The 17,739-nt window shown below is 40.8% G+C and overlaps 1 protein-coding gene across 1 annotated transcript in view; it reads left to right on the forward strand.

Moving 5' to 3' along the window:
* kcnq1.2 (potassium voltage-gated channel, KQT-like subfamily, member 1.2) overlaps positions 1-17,739 on the forward strand; it is a 715,294-nt gene that overhangs the window by 24,901 nt on the left and 672,654 nt on the right. The window contains exon 3 of the mRNA XM_067999137.1: positions 16,433-16,523. Coding sequence (XP_067855238.1) covers positions 16,433-16,523 — 91 coding nt within the window. The remainder of the gene's footprint in view (positions 1-16,432; positions 16,524-17,739) is intronic.

Here is a 17,739-nt window from a genome sequence, read left to right on the forward strand (position 1 = left end):
CTGATTCAGTTGATAAGTATCAATAGTAATGAGTGTGCAACTGACTGAGTAATCAAGTTGCTTTACTAATCCCTAACTGGCAAATAGCAGGAAGCAACCAAATGAATAATTCCAAAATTGTTTGTGAAATTGGTTTAAGCTGCCATTTTGAATCTTCTCCCAGATGAAAATTTACTGATAAAGTAACATTTGTAACACAAGAAACCAATAACAAATTAAACAACTCTGTATAAAATGTTTATTCTTGCTTAGAGTTCTCTGAAAGTGTTGTAAATGCCTGGAAAACATTTTCTCAGAGGCCTACAGTTGTGTCAAAAGCCTAAGGTTCAGTTTGGAGTGCATGGCTGGAATTTGGCTTTGATTTTTTTTTTGCTGTTGTCTGTTCTGTTTAGTTGCAGTCCAATCCTGTTTTGATCTAATGTACCCCACACACAGATTTTCCAGAACAGGTCACTGAATAATAATCAGGAATAGAAACTCTTAATTCTCTCCAAGGGACACTGAGGCCCATTTTAGTGCCCTGGCGAAGCTTGGCTAACTCCACACAAATTGGTACTACCCAGCCTGAGGCATGGAAGGAACTCAATATAATATTTTTCAAACCGTTTGAAGTTTTCAAAATTGAGCTCTGTTGCAGTGCTATATAAGTGGCACAGAGATCGTCGTTGTATTACAGCTGGAGGCCAAATATGTAATTTTGATGCTAAATTAGAGGGAAGAGGGGATGTGAAATTTTAACAGCAGTGGACAATGGAACAAATAAAATTGAAATGAATAAACGATAGCTACCAACAAAAAAAAATGGAGGTGGAATTCTTGCCTTCATTAAGGTGTAGATGCAAGTATAAAGTGGTGGCCATTTTATACCTTCACTTTTGCTAAAGTTAGCAGGAATTTCATCGCCTTAGTGTCTAAAATATACCACTTTCCTATGTTACTTGTTAATATCGTATACACTTGCCTGTTTTCCTTCATTGATAAATATCCAGTAGTGATCTATAGCCCCAACTGAGAGGAACAATGGTAGTAGATTACAATAATGTCAGTGGTTCTTGATTTGTAGTTTTTCTCCCATTTAGTGCACCCTCAGCCCATCCCCAGTCTGTGCCCCCAGCCACAAGCCAGTTTTCTGTATTTTGTATGTTTATACTGTGTTTGACTGTAATCAGAACTACATTCAGCAAATACAGTACGAACACACACCGCACAGTAAACTGGCTCCAAGGTGAGAATGAGTAGATTGTTACAGGGTGAGGTGGTCCAAACTGCAAAGGATTTGAGAGCAGTGCAACAGCAGCAGTGAAGGACTTCAGACCCTAGACTTCTTAAAACAAAAAAGACTGACCTTCATGCGTTGCTGAGAGCCGAAAGCTTCTACATTATGGATGCAGACAGTGGCCTTGGAGCCAAACTTAAACCTCAGACTCCTGACAACTTTTGCCCCAGAGGCTTAACATTCAATAGATACATTTCCAACAAGTGTTGGGCAATATTTGCTTAACATTTATTTATATTTTTATGTATTTTTCTTCCTGTGTATAGTCAGCTGGCTGAAGAAATAAGACGGTGGCTGAAAAAATGTTCAAAAAATAGTTTGAGAAATATTTTGAATGATCTAAGATTGGTTAACCTTTCCTTTCTCTTATTCGTAGCTGTTGCTGACTACCCATTTTAATGGCTACTTTGCAGAGAAGAGCCACAAGCCTGATTCATAGGAGGGAATTTTAACCCCCAAGAACGGTTGGGTTGGAGTCGGGTGGGAGGTGAAAATACGAGATTTTGCGATCACATCCACAACCTGGCTCTGATGCGTTCACTTCCGGGTTTAATTTGGATGCATGCGCGTAGCCGAATTGCATATGTAATGTCCCCAATTACCGCTGGCGGGCAGGTCGTTAGCAGGGCAATTACTTTCATTGAGAGGTTTTTTAATTGATTCTGAAACCATTTCAAATTTAATGGGTTTCCAGGGGCTTCTGAATCTTGCCAGTGAAAGAGGAGAGATTCAACCGCTGTTAATTTGGGTTTTTAAACGGGTGATTGCCCCATCTGAATAAAAGGTCAGTTATTGCACCTGGTCTCCGTTCTCTCAGGCAAACGTTTGGCTGAGAATTCTCTCGTTGAGACTACTTTAGCAAAACCGACAAGATCAGGCTGGGGGTGCGCAATGCGTGTATTTGAGAGGACATCTGAAGAGGAGGAAAATGATCATCTACGGTAGCCACATTGTGCTGTGCTGTGTTGTGCACCTACAGGTCCCGAGAGAGGTGCACAACAAAGATCTGGAGAACAGCAGAGAGGGGGAGCAACAGAAGGGCTGAGCCTCCTGGACCTCTCTGAGGAACAGTGCCTACACAGACTCAGATTGAGTCGGCAGGTGATCGTAGACTTCTGCAACCTCCTTGAGGAAGAGCTGCTCCCTGCTGGATCTGGTGGCCACGCATTGCCCGTCGCTGTAAAAGTAACCATTGCCCTCAATTTCTTTGTCTCTGGATCCTTCCAGGGCACCACCAGTGACATCACCAGGGTGTGTCAGTCACCTGCATATAAGCGTATAAGGCAGGAGACGGATGGGTTGTTTGTCAGGGTATCTGCTTATGTGAACTTCCCCCATAATGACAATAGCCAGAATGAGTGGGCAGTGGGTTTCGCCTCTCTGGCTGGCTTCCCATGGCTGCAGGGAGCAATTGATTGCACACACATGGATATCAGAGCACCACCACATGAGCCAGGAGTCTTCATCAACCAGAAGGGCTTTCACTCCATCAATGCACAGCTGGTGTGCGACCACAAGAAGCGATTTATCATAGTAGGTACAGCTCAGGAGGCCATTTGGCCCATTGTGCCTGTGCCGGCTCTTTGAAAGAGCTGTCCAATTTGTCCCATTCCCCTGCTCTTTCCTCATAGCCCTGTAATTTTTTTCCCTTCAAGTATTTATCCAATTCCCTTTTGAAAGTTACTATTGAATCTGCTTCCACCACGGTTTCAGGCAGTGCATTCCAGATCTCACTGCGTTTTAAAAAAACAAATGTTTCCTCATGTCAGTGCTGGGTCCCCAACTCTTTGCAATCTGTATTAACGATTTGGAGGAGGGGACCGAGTGTAACATATCAAAGTTTGCAGATGATACAAAGATGGGAGGGAAAGTAGAGAGTGAGGAGGACATAAAAAACCTACAAGGGGATATAGACAGGCTGGGTGAGTGGGCGGAGATTTAGCAGATGCAATACAATATTGGAAAATGTGAGGTCATGCACTTTGGGAGGAAAAATCAGAGAGCAAGTTATTATCTTAATGGCGAGAAACTGGAAAGTACTGCAGTACAAGGGGATCTGGGGGACCTAGTGCAAGAAAATCAAAAGGTTAGTATGCAGGTGCAGCAGGTGATCAAGAAGGCCAATGGAATGTTGGCTTTTATTGCTAGGGGGATAGAATATAAAAACAGGGAAGTATTGCTGCAGTTATATAAGGTATTGGTGAGACCGCACCTGGAATACTGCATACAGTTTTGGTGTCCATACTTAAGAAAAGACATACTTGCTCTCGAGGCAGTACAAAGAAGGTTCACTCGGTTATGAGGGGGCGAGGGGGCGAGGGGGCGGACCCCTCGTCCCAATCTACTCAACCTCTCCTCATGTGTCCGCCCCCTCATCCCGGGGATGAGGGGGCGGACATATGAGGAGAGGTTGAGTAGATTGGGACTCTACTCATTGGAGTTCAGAAGAATGAGAGGGGATCTTATTGAAACATATAAGATTGTGAAGGGGCTTGATCGGGTGGATGCGGTAAGGATGTTCCCAAGGATGGGTGAAACTAGAACGAGGGGGCATAATCTTAGAATAAGGGGCTGCTCTTTCAAAACTGAGACGAGGAGAAACTTCTTCACTGAGGGTAGTAGGTCTGTGGAATTTGCTGCCCCAGGAAGCTGTGGAAGCTACATCATTAAATAAATTTAAAACAGAAATAGACAGTTTCCTAGAAGTAAAGGGAATTAGTGGTTACGGGGAGCGGGCAGGAAATTGGACATGAATTTAGATTTGAGGTTAGGATCAGATCAGCCATGATCTTGTTGAATGGCGGAGCAGGCTCGAGGGGCCGATTGGCCTACTCCTGCTCCTATTTCTTATGTTCTTATGCCGCCTCTGGCTCTTTTGCTGATCACCTTAAATCTGTGTCCTCTGGTTACCGACCCTTCTGCCACTGGAAACAGTTTCTCCTAATTTACTCTGTCAAAACCGTTCATGATTTTGAACACCTCCATCAAATCTCTCCTTAACCTTCTCTATTCTAAGGAGAACAACCTCAGCTTCTCCAATCTCTCCACATTACTGAAGTCCCTCATCCCTGGTCCATTCTAGTAAATCTCTTCTGCACCTTCTCTAAGATCTTGATATCCTTCCTAAAGTATGGTGCCCAGAATTGAACACAATACTCCAGCTGAGGCCTAACCAGTGTTTTATAAAGGTTTTGCATAGCTTCCTTGCTTTTGTACTCTATGCTTCTATTAGTAAAACCCAGGATCCCATATGTTTTTTTAACAGCCTTCTCAACTTGTCCTGCCACCTTCAAAGATTTATGTACATACATCCCCAGGTGTCTCCGTTCCTGCGCTCCCTTTAAAATGGTACCACTTAGTTTATATTGCCTCTCCTTATTCTTCCTACCAAAATGTATCACTTCACATTTCATCTGCCATGTGTCTGCCCATTTCACCAGTCTGTCTATAGCCTCCTGAGTATATTACTATCCTTCACATTGTTTGCTACATTTCTGAGTTTTGTGTTATCTGCAATTTTGGAAATTGTACCCTCTATACCCAAGCCCAGGTCATTAATATATATTTAAAAAAGCAGTGGTCCTGATACTTCCCTCCAGTTTGCAAAACAACTGTTCACCACTACTCTCTGCCCCTTAGCCAATTTTGTATCCATGCTGCCACTATCCCTTTAATCACATTGGCTTTAATTTTGCTAACAAGTCTATTATGTGGTACTTATTAACTGCCTTTTGAAAGTCCATATACACAATGTCAGCTGTGCTGCCCTTACCGACCCTCTCCATTACTTCATCAAAGAACTCAATCAAGTTAGTCAAACACGATTTTCCTTTAACAAATCCGTGCTGACTTTCATTTATTAGCCCATACTTGTCCAAGTGCCAATTAATTTTGTCCCGGATTATATATTCTCAACGTTTCCCCAACATCGACGTTAGGCTGACTGGCCTGTAATTGCCGGGTTTATCCCTCTCTCCTTTTTTGAACAGGGATGTAACATTTGCAGTCCTCCAGCACCGTCCCCATTTCTAAGGAGGGATTGGAAGATTGTGGCTCGAGCTGCTGCAATTTCCACCTTTTGCTTCGCTCAGTAACCTCTGATGCATCCCATCTGGACCGGGCAACTCTTCCACTTTAAGTAATGCCAATCTTTTAAGTACCTCCTTTTTTATCTCTTTTTATCCTATCCGATATCTGTACTACCTCCTCCTTTTACTGCTACAATGGCAGCATCCTCTTCTCTAATGAAAATAGATGCGAAGTATTCATTTAATACCTCAGCCGTGCCCTTGGCCTCCACAAGATCTTTTTTGTCCCTAATCGGTCCCACCCTTCCTTTGACTACCCTTTTACTATTTAGATGTTTATAAAAGACATGTTAGCTGCTAATCTATTCTCATACGTTCTCTTTTCCTCTATTCTTCCCTTTTTTAGATCTCTTGCGTACTTTCTACATTCAGCCTAGTTCTCTACTGTATTATGAACCTTAGATTCGTCATAAGCCTCCTTTTTCGGACTCATTTTAATCTCTCTATGTTTAATCATCCGGGGAACTCTATTTTTGGATGCCCTTGCTTTCCTGCTTGTAGGAGTGTCTCTACTCTGTACCTGAACCAACTCCTCTTTGAAGGCCTCCCATTGATCAATTATTGTTTCGCCTATCAACTTTTGATTCAAATCCACCTGGGCAAGATCCCTTTTTAACTTACTGAAATTAGCCCTCCTCTAGTAAATATTTTCATATTTGATTGTTCCTTGTCCTTTTCCATAACTATTCTAAACCTAATGATATTATGATCGCCGTTCCCCAAATGCTGCCCCACTGGAATATGCTCCACCTGCCCCACTTCATTCCCCAGAACTAGATCCTGCACTACTTCCTTCCTCATTGGGCTGGAAACACACTGTTCCAGAAAGTTCTCGTGTATATATTTCAGGAATTCCTCTCCCTCTTTGCCCTTTCCACTGTTGCTATCCCAGTCTATATTGGGATAATTGAAATCCCTCATTATCACTACTTTATAGTTCTTGCATATTTCTGTAATTTGCCTGCAAATTAGCTCCTCTATCGCCTTTCCACTATTTGGTGGCCTATAGTATACACCCAGCAGCATAATAGCTCCTCCTATTGTTCCTTAATTCTAACTGAATAGATTCTGTCTTTGACCTCTCAATTACATCATACCTTTCCAGTGCTATAATAGTTTCTTTGATTAATACTGACATCCCCCACCCCCCCCCCTCCTTTCTTTCCTGAATATCTTGTAGCTAGGAATATTCAGTACCCAATCCTCCCCTCCTTTTGAGCCAGGTCTCTGTTATTGCCACTATATAATAGTCCCCTGTTGCGACTTCATCCTGCAGCTCACCAACTTTATTTGCCATGCTACGTACATTTACGCACATGCACTCCAAACTCATCTTAGATTGCCTCGCATTTGCCCCCTGTCTGATCTTCCTGTTTCTGAAATATTCTTTACTGTAGTGTTATTTATCCCTCCCAGTCCTCTGTGCACTTTGTCTTTCCTCTCTAATATTTCATCCTGGTTCCCATCCCCCTCCCAAATTAGTTTAAACCCTTCCCTACATCACTAGTCAACCTCTCCGCGAGGACATTGCTCCCAGCTCTGTTGAGGTGCAACCTGTCCATCTTGAACAGAGCCCTCCTGCCCCAGAACTGGTCCCAATATCCCAGGAATCTGAAGCCCTCCCTCCTGCACCATTTCTGCAGCCATGCATTTACCTATCTTCTACTATTCCAGTACTCACTAGCACGTGGCACTGGGAGTAATCCAGAGATGACCACCTTTCGAGGTCCTGTTTTTTAACCTCCTCCCTAGCTCCTGAAACTCTGACTGCAGGACTTCAACCCTTTTCCTTCCTATGTCATTGATACTCACATGGACCACGACTTCTGGCTGATCTCCATCCACCCTCCAATGTTCCGCCCTCTCTGTGATGTCCTTTATGCTTGGACCAGAGAGGCAACACACTATGCGGGACTCACGTCGGTGGTTGCAGAAACGCTCGTTTCTCCCCTGATTATCGAATTGCCTATAACAACTGCATTTCTTTAGCCCCCCCCCCGGTGCAGTTGAGTCTCCCAAAATGCCATGGATTTGCTCCTGAATGCACTCCCTTTAGGTGTCAACACCCTCACTGGTATTCAACACTGAATACCGGTTTGTGAGTGCCATATTCCCAGGGGACTCTTGTACTGTCTGCCTGTTCTTTCTAGTCTGTCTGGTGGTCACCCGCTCCCTCTCCGACTGACCTCTCTGTAGCTGCGGAGTGGCCACCTCCTGAAATGTGCTATCCACAAAGATCTCAGCTTCCCGTATGCACTGTAGTGACGCCAACCATCCCTCAAGCCCAAAAACTTCAAACTTGAGCAATTGCTGGCACTTCCTGCACATGTGGTTTTCCAGGACAGAGTTCTGGAGTTCCCACATGGCGCAGGAAGTGCATGCAACAGACCCCAGCTGTCCTGTTTTGTTGACGACAGTTATTTGAACTCTTTGTTTAGGTTTAAGGCAATTTACTGTTTATCACTAAAACACTAACCACTAAAAAACACTAATCAACCACTGAAGACACTAACCACTAAGAACAACAACCACTAAAAACACTAACAAATAAAATAAATACTTACTGACTTACCCTCGCATTCCTCCTTGTCTTGTGATGTCACTTTTTGACTTTTTATCTTGATTTTTTTTTGATTCCTTATGCGGCTTCCTTTATGCTCCGCTCAGCCGCTTTTCCTGCATTATGCTCCACTCAGCCGCTTCTCCTGCACTTTATGCAGGTTTGTGCCAGATTCCCTGGTTTATACTGCTCTAGTCCAACAATCCAGACCAATATTAAATATTAAAAAAAAAGGAAACTTCACATCATAACATTTCTTCAAACACAAATGTGCATTCCCTTGGTGAACTACAATTGCTTGAACTTATACTTCCTACCGCTTCTATATGGTGCATCCCCTGTAGCCTCAGCAGAGATGGTGGCAGGTGCTCAGATCCCTGCCCTGACTGAGATGCTTTTGGCCTACGACCTCTGGGTTTTGTAGCCCGTGAGGGCCCTGCCAAAGAATGCCCCTCCTGCACCTGCGCAGGGGCAGACTCTGCCATCAGGAGAAGTGGCAGCATTTCGGGTACTGGCTGGGGTGAGGATGGGGGGTGGTGGTAATGGATGAGACGGGGGAGCGCTTTGAGTGGAGTTCCCACTTCTCTGTCCCCTTTCACCACCATCCCTCTCCCAGGCCAGAGCCACATCACTCCTACCACTCTGCTGGGGAGCAGCTTGGTGCACATCAGTGACATGTAAGACCACTGATAACATATCTGTCATCCTGTTTAAGGTGGCAGACATGCTGGCTTCCAAAGTATACATGGCTGTGCTCATAGCCTGCATAGACTCATTTGAGAACAGTGCTTGAAGCTCCATGGAGGCGGCCACTCTCTCCATGGCAGACACTCTCGCAATTACCTGTGACATCAATCCAATTGTGTTGGAGTTGGACTCCTTCATCCTCTCTGCTATTGTGGAGAGTCCGTGGCACATTTTCCAGTACCTTGCAAAGGTGCAGCTGTACCTCAATCATTCTCATTCTCAACGATGGCCCCCCGGGGTTCAGCATCTGTGTCCTGCTGAGCAGTGCACCCTCAGACGCGGACACTCCACAGCTGCCTCTGCCACCAGTGTCTGCTCGTGCTCACTTGTGAGTTGTGAATCACCTGGTGACAACCCAACTAACTGGCTAACAGGACCCATCGCAGTGCGAGTATCTGCACTGGTGCATGGCAGTATGTCCTGTGACAGTGCGCCCTCAGAAGGAATGAGATCCTCTGAGGAATAGATGTCATCCATCTCTGCACATTCTTCCACACATGAAGGCCCCAGAAGACAACAGAAAGCGAAATGAATTCATCATAGCAAAGTAATAATCTTGCCAATCACCATGCTTGTGTTTCTCATAGTTCAGTCATTGATGAAATAAAGTCATAATGTGTGTGAAAGCTGTTCAAATTCTGTCACCACACATCTGTGGGTTCACAATCTCTCCATCTCTGATGGATAGAGATGTGGCCTCCTCCTCTGCATCTATCAGCTGGACTATTTGTGGAGTGCCACCTCCAGGCCTCTCCCTCCCCTTTGCGTTTTGCACTCTGTTCTCCTACAAGGGTCGAGAGAACAGACCTGTGAGTGACTCAAGGTGATGTATTCACCCGAAGGATGCTCTGCATTGGGCGAGGGTGATAATGAGACATATGGCTCACATTGCATAAGAATTGGGATGAGTGGCAATGGTGGGTGGATAAATAGGGAGGTGAGGAAGTGTATAGAAAGCGAAGGATGGGTGCTGCTGAAACTTAAGTGGGTGTGAGGAGTGATGTGATGGAGTACGCTTGCCAAGACAGAGTGAGAGCGCATGTTGTACAGCACAGGATGTAGGTGAATCAGCAACTGGACTCCCTTTTCCTGACCTGGTTAGGTCATTAAAGCGCTTCCTGCACTGCAGCCAAGACGTGGGCACCATGCCCCTGCTGTTCACCTCTTCAGCCACTGCCAGCCGCGCCTTCGTAGCCAAACCAGGTTTCTTCCTCCCATCGCTTGGGTAAATTAGCTCCCTCCTGGTTCTCGTTGCACCCAGCAGTACTTCAAGTGAAGCATCTGTGAACCTGGGTGTTGCCCTTGCTGTCTTTGAATCCATAGCTTAATTTCCCACTTTATCCTCAAATCCATTTTTGCATTGGCCCTTTAAATAGTGGACTTCAGATCATATCATGCGGGTGCACATTATGCCCACTGCGCAGCCTGGAGACATGGAATACGGAAGCAAATATAATTGGCTTCTGTTAACTTGCGATCACAGATTCCGACATACTTCACTTTCAGGTTTCCAGTGCGCAAATCAACCCACCTGCTCTCTTCCTGGCTCCAAGTAAAAATCATGCCCGTAGAGTCAACAGTCTGAGTTATGAGGAAAGACCAGAGAAACTTGGTTTCACAGCCTCAATAGGGGGTATCTGAGGGGGATCTTAGTGATTTCTAAAGTAGTTAAATGAATGGAAAACCTGGAATATTACTATAAGTTGCATTCAGAGAGTAGGACAAGGGGTCATAGAATCAATCTTGTAAAAGATAAATTCAGGTCTATGACACAATTGAATGTTGAAATGGAGGGACTTTAGGGTCTTTCTGGATGGATGAACTAAGATGGACCAAATTGTATTTCTAATCTGTAATGATCTTGTGAACTGTACTGATTGTGTGCTGACAAATTCTGCAAACTGTCCCTGCTCAGAATGCACAGATGGTTCAGTAACACAACTGTTACACCAATGTACCTAGTAGCTAAATATTAAATGGTATCCTTTTTGTGGCAATGACACTATTTTTGATTCTTTAGGCATGTATATTTTACAGTGTGGGTACTACATTGAGCAATGTGTAGATTTGAGTACTTAACATCTGTAACATAAGTTCTGGTACAGCACAGTATGAGAGATGGTGATGGGAGGGGGAGGGTAAAGTGGTAAAATTACTATAACTACTGTCAGTGGCATCTGGTTTGACATGCATTTGATCAGAAAGGATAATGCTGCAAAGGTAGAATTAACCAACTGGACCTTATTTTAAAGCTGCACATCCTTCAGGAAATCATTTTTTTATGCATATAAATTCAACAAAACATAGGTTAATGCTTTTATTTCAATTAATTGCCGAAGTAGTAATACCTGAAGAGATTTTAGACAATCATAATATCAATTTTGCAGATGTAGCTCTACCATCTCCATAAAATAGAATTAAAAGAAAATACCAGGATTAATTTATAAGTACTACTCAATATTACATGGGGGGAGGGGGACTAGAGAAACTGTAGCTTGAATAAATATGGTCTTTTTGACCTTAATCTTTGGAATTTTGAAATATGCAAGGAAGTGATTGTAATTGCTATGATATTTCAGCATAAAATCCCAGTGTATGCAAAAACAATAACATGAACATTACTACACGTTCAATGGGCTGATTACTTCAGGCCCAAAATTTGCTGTCAAAGTAACAGTGAGGCTAATGGTTTTGTGCAAATCGCACAGCAACTTCAGGCGAGCACAGATGTGCCTTAAACGCAGAGATCCAAAAGTTGCTGTTCGAGATGAGCCGCTCCGCCATTAACATCACGAAAACAGCATCTCAGTGTCCGCCTCACCCTTCAAATGCATTGAACGGTGTGAAGTTCCTGTATTTGCATAGCAGACACAAACTACATTCGTTACAGAAAGTCAAGTCATTTCATGTTTATGTATCCTTTTAACAATATGATAAATGTTAATTACTGCCAGTCAACCTTGCTGGCACTGAAAATTAACTATTCAAAGTGTGGAGTCTCATTCCTTCTGGTTTTAATTGTTGAAGATTTTATTAAAAAAAATTAAATTTTTTTTACTTTGTCTTTTTTCCCTCTGTCTCTTAATCCAATCTTACTTTCCCTCTCTCTGCACCTGATTTGACGTTGAACTCAATGTTCTAACTTACACTCCCTTCTCAGTCCTTGAGCTGTTAATTTCACAATCCTTCAATCTGATTAAGGAGGTACACAGTTTCTTGCCTTGTTCACTCAGATCCCAGATGCCCTGTAGAGGGCACCAGGCCGTTTCCATCTCCCTTCCAGCAACTTGTAGCGCAAAATATCATGGAGATTAAACGGGCAAGGGGAAGTCTAACTAAGGGCTGATGCCGTTCGCTGACTGGCTACAGCAAATTCTGGGCCTATGTGTTAGCCCTTTTGGGAGATTTCATTGTTAGATGCAAAAAATGTGTCATTGATCTAACGTAGAAAAACACTGAATTGCTTCTATTTTCCACATCAAAATAGTTCAGTTAATTACATATGTGTAGAATTGAATGATTAGTTATAATTATAAACTTGTAGTTATGTTTTTTGGGCAATGAGTTCTTATGATGTGATTATTTAAAACCATATTAAAACATGTGCCTGCATGTGCATTCATTAAGAATGGTAGCAAAGAAAACAAATTGCTCCTTGCCTTGAGCAGAATGATACTTATGGCATTCAAAGGGAGAATGAGGTATTGATGGAAACTCTCCCTGCCAATGCTTCACCTTGCAAAGTTTTATTTTTTGGTGAAGTATGTTAATTTTATACAAAATATAGGTGTGTTAAATACATTAGTTTGTATAGAATAGGGTTGCATTTACACTACAATTTTAGCATCAGTGTAAAGTGGTTTTAGCTTTGTATGAACATTAAATTTGTGTGGTATAAATCTGATGGTGCAATCTATTGGATTTATCCTGCATTGCCATTATAACTTCAGCATCCATGCAAAGCAAACTGTTTCACACCAATGCCACACTTTTAATGTAAATGCACTTTAAAAATATTATGGGTATGGTCCTTGGACTAGACTGCCTCTGGGACAGTGGCATAGGCACACGTTTGACCTGCACATCCTTGGATGAGGGTGCGGACAATTTGATGAAGGTTCCTGCATTTGATTGATATCCAGCGATCCCTACTAGAAGTCAATATGTGTAGATGAGTAAGAACCATATCAAATTCTAATGTGTTCGCTTTATAGTTCTTTGAGGCTCATTCATTGGCCCATGAAGAATGGGCGTATCAATGACACACCAGTGAGTGATTGTTATCATCAAGTAACAATCATTACCCTCATAAGGGGGAAAATGTGCACTTAAAATTTGTCAAATTGTAATTTCAAAAAACCTTATTTGCCTACGAAAAGAATTTGAATTATTTCTTTTTTCAAACAGTGGAGCAACATACCTTAGAAGCCAAGTTAAAAATTGCTCCGAACAACATTAAGTGTTTTACCAGATTCTTGATAACATCTGAGATAAGAAAAGGGAGGTGAACTTATGCCTTCATCATAGTACCTTGATCAGCAATTTATTCTGAGGAAGCAAGATACAAAGCCCAGAATTGATGCTTGACTCAGTTGGATAAATCTTCTTGTTATAATTCTGCTTAAACTTTGCTTTTTCATTGTGAAGTAACAAGACCTCCGATCCGGTCACACATCTGTGCTTCTGTTATATTTTGATTTATAGCTGAGGGCTTAAATCCATTGAATTTTCCTCACGCTAATACACAGCAGCATAGTCATGTGCTTTGTTGTCTGCCTTGTGATGTCGACTGCGAAACTTGGCTTCTGCACCATATAATTGAAATCTACCAGTCTGGAAATACTTGGGTAGAAAATTGTTCTTTTTGAAGCGTACTTTAATTGACTTCAATGCGGTCGAATAGGTTTTCTGAATTTTGCTCCAAAAATTGATAGTGTAGCATGAGCGATGAAACTTATTAATTTTTTTCTAATCTATATTGATGCATCCAAGTTTTGGAATTGCCATTTTTGACTTAAATCTATTAAAATCCTCATGAACTAATCAGCCCATCGAGGTTGTACGAAATATGGGGGCAATCCTTTGTAAATCTGTTTTAAAATATGAAATAATACATTTGAAAGGAATACTCAAAATTTGATCAGATTTTTAATGAATCATCATTCTGTTGAATGTTTTTAGAATTATCTACATAAATGCCACTATACCCAAAACAATCTGGAAGGGGGAGAAATGTTTTCTTGTGGATCGAAGAAAAACAATGTGAACACCATCACCTCCAGGTTCCCCTCCAAGTCACATCATCCAAACTTGGACATATATTGGCCATTCCTTTATCGTCGCTGGGTCAAAGCTTGGAACTCCCTCGCTAACAACATTGTGGGAGTACCTTCACCACGTGGACTGCAGCAGTTCAAGAAGAAGGCCCAGCATCACCACCTCCATGGCAACTAGGAATGGGCAAAGAATGCTGGCCTTACCATCAAACCCACATCCCAAGAATAAATTTTAAAAAACAGGAATTCTCCATAACAGTAACTCAAGCAATATTTGAGTATTTGGTAATGCACTATACTTGTACTTACATTAAATTTATACATGGTTTAATCATATTTTATAAATAAGACAGTGCTTGAGTCACTTGAAAAATACACTTAATATTTCAGATTTTGAAGAATTTAGGATTAAAATACTAAGGTGCAAAGCAGTAACCCGCTTCATTCTTTTAATACTAAAAGTTGCATTTTGCATCCATAACTGTCTATCTTTGTTTTTTTGTTATGACACTCACCTGTATTATATTTCTAGATAATCTAGAAATGAAGGGAGCAATTCTATTACATTAAATATTGCTGAAACATTTGTGATGCACAATATTATGTTTTACTATGATTTAATTCATGTCTCCAGTTTTAGCATTTTGTTCTCTGGGTTGGAAAAATTTTGTATGGAGACATTTAACATTTGTAAATGGTGTGCAGTAATGACTGAAGTAGGTGCATAGGGCTATAGACAAGCATTCTGAAGTCTTGGGCCTACTGAAAACTGTGCCAAAATGGCTGAGGAAGGTAGTGATGAGCAGGGATACTGGAGTTTCTCCATGAGAATCTGAGGAACAAGGGAAAATTATTTGAGAATGCTAAATGGGCTTTTTTTAAAAAAAAAGCAGTATATTCTCTAATTGAACTAAGATTGGATGAACTGTTGAATAAAAAGAATTGTTTATTCAGCTTTAAGTTATCAATCAGTGCAGCCAAGCCACAACACATACTGGAAGCATTAAAGTTAAATGCTTTTAGGCAGACTCCATTGTGCCCAGTTGAAATGGGCAACTTTAACAAATAATTATTTTAATATTGTGCACAGGAGCTTCTTTATGGACAGGCAGGAATGTTGCTTGTTAGAGATACTTGTTACTGAGGCGATTATCAATAAATCCTTTCTAGCTGAAAATTTGCCTCTGGCCTTTCAGTCCAGTCCCCTTATGAAACAAATACATTATGAATGTTGCTCCTGCATAACCCCAAAGTCACTCATTTGTCACCAAACCCATATCTCATTATTCCATGTTAGTGAAATTTCTCCTCAATTTTCAAAAGTATCACTTAAGTAGGCACCATTTTTTTAAACGATAAAATATCATTTAAAATTGTTTTCCAAAAACATTGCAAGAAAAGTAAATCTCATGGAAATGCATCCCATTACCTGACTTCATGACAAAAATGACCTTTTATTCCTTATCATTAAATTGGTAAATATTTGCTAAATACATATAATGTATATCGGGTCCCTTTTCAAGAATCGTAATTTCACAATGGATTACTAGATCCAAATTATTTAGTATGAAAAACGATCTACATATAAGGAATGAGGATATAAAATATCTAATTGTTTCTAAATGAATTGAAATTACTTTTGCGTTGCTGGGTCATAATTGAAAGGTTTTCTATGTTGCTAATCCAAAGTGAAGATTTTAAGCTTATCCTTAAAATTTAAAAATAAAAAGGTAGTATCGGAATCATAGAATCATAGAATGAGAGAATCATGGTAACTTAAGTACATACTTAAGGTCACTGTTCTGTAGAACAAGGGCTTGAATGGCACTGAAACTCTCAAAAAGTGCATTAATGTAGCACTGAGTATTGTCTTCCAGAGTCAATGTGCAAGGGCCATGACTGCCACTGCAAATCATAGGAACCTAATGTAACTTTACTGTTGAAGTTAGGTACAGTACATTAGTTTCATATAATCCTACTCTTTATGCCCTCAATTGTAAAGAAATCTTGATTTTAAAAAGTGAGCATGACCTAACAACTGAGATTTTTTTGTAAAGTAAATTGGGGTGAAATTGGTCTTCCACGAAAGCAGGAAATGAGCAAAGGCAAATCGGCAGCACATTTTACACCGTGCCCAGTTTTATTTTCAATTGACTTCAATGGAAAAGAAAAGCGGACTGCTGATTTGCTAGCATCCATTTTTTGCTTCCACCAAAGGCCAATTTTGTTTAATTTGTGCAGTTTTGAAGAGAGTCAAGTATGGTGAACTGGATTTTTTTTTAAAGCAAAGGATAAAGGAATAGAATGAAAGTTCTGTTCTTTCATAGTATGAAAGTGGTTATAATTATGCCACCCATTTGACCTTAACTTTTATTACTTTTAACATTGGTGGTGTCCTGCACTATAGACTTCAGTCTTTCACCTTATTTTTGTTAATAAATTCTAAGGATTTATCTTCTAAACATATTATTTTTTTAAATTACAGATTCTTGATGGTGTTGATTTGTTTGATCTTCAGCGTATTATCTACCATAGATCATTATGCTGATTTCGCTACTGGAACTCTCTTTTGGATGGTAAGTAGAGTACTGGATGACATAAAACTGTCATCATGGATCAGCCGAATGTTGCTCAAACTGTCTGATTTCAGTAGGAATGAAAATCAACGGAAATGAGAATTGGGTGGTTTCTATAATAGGTGGCCATCTGCAACATCAGTTTGACTATCGGGTGACAAGTTGTAAATCTATCCCAGTGTTTCCATGGTTAAATCTTTTGAACTGAAAAATATAAAGGCATTATCCAATAGTAGAGGACATAAAGGAGGGATATCATCTGGTTAAATTGAGAATTCAGTAATTAGCTTCTTTCTTAATCCTGGGTACGGAGGCCTTTCAAAGCCCCATCATTAAGGAATAATTATTAGAATAAAAACCATAAGTATTGTATGCACTTCTTATCCCTTTACCATCCAGCTTGTAAAATGTTAGTAAATACTAAGGTGGCAAATGAGTCAGAACAGATAAATATTATTAGTTTATGAAAGAGCAGAATGCCTTTATTTAAATGCAAATCTAACATTTTATTCATTGAAAACTAAATAAATTAGAAAAAGTATATTCCCGATGAATAAAGATTCTGGTAGATTACCTGTGGTATTGCTCAGAGTCAGAGGTTATGCTATTGCATATTTCCACTGGAAAATAAGTTTGTAAGGGATCAGCTCAGATAGTGAATTAAGTGTTTTTGGTTTCTGGTAAATATATACCATTTTCCATATCCTCTGCAGGTAAATAAATAAATGTTTCCCTTCATACACTAGTTACGTCAAGAAGGACATCTGTGCACGTCTCTTGGGGGGAGGCACTTCCACTTTTCACTATTGATCTTCCATAACACTGTTCAAAGTGAGTCAGTGGGTATGTTTATATAATGACAGGAGAATTATACCAAGTTAAGTACAATGGATTATAGATTATAATATTGCTGATCTACCATGGCAACATTTTCAGACTAAAACAATATATATCTCTTCCTGTGCCTTTTGTGCATCTCTGTCTGACTCTCTCCTCCTCCTCCTCCTTTTCCTTTTTCTTTCTCTTTCCCTCTTATTTTGGGTCAAGGTACATGCATATTTGATGCCGGTGTAATTAGTTGCCTTTGTTAAATGGTAATTTTAAATACGATTTTATCTCTCGCCTTTTTTTACACCCAGGGTACAGACAACAATAGTAGGAAAAGTGTTCCAAAATACAATAGATAGAGCTAGACTGCAGGTGCTGTGTCACATCA

Source organism: Heptranchias perlo, chromosome 18, assembly GCF_035084215.1.
Source record: "Heptranchias perlo isolate sHepPer1 chromosome 18, sHepPer1.hap1, whole genome shotgun sequence".
NCBI lineage: Eukaryota > Metazoa > Chordata > Chondrichthyes > Hexanchiformes > Hexanchidae > Heptranchias > Heptranchias perlo.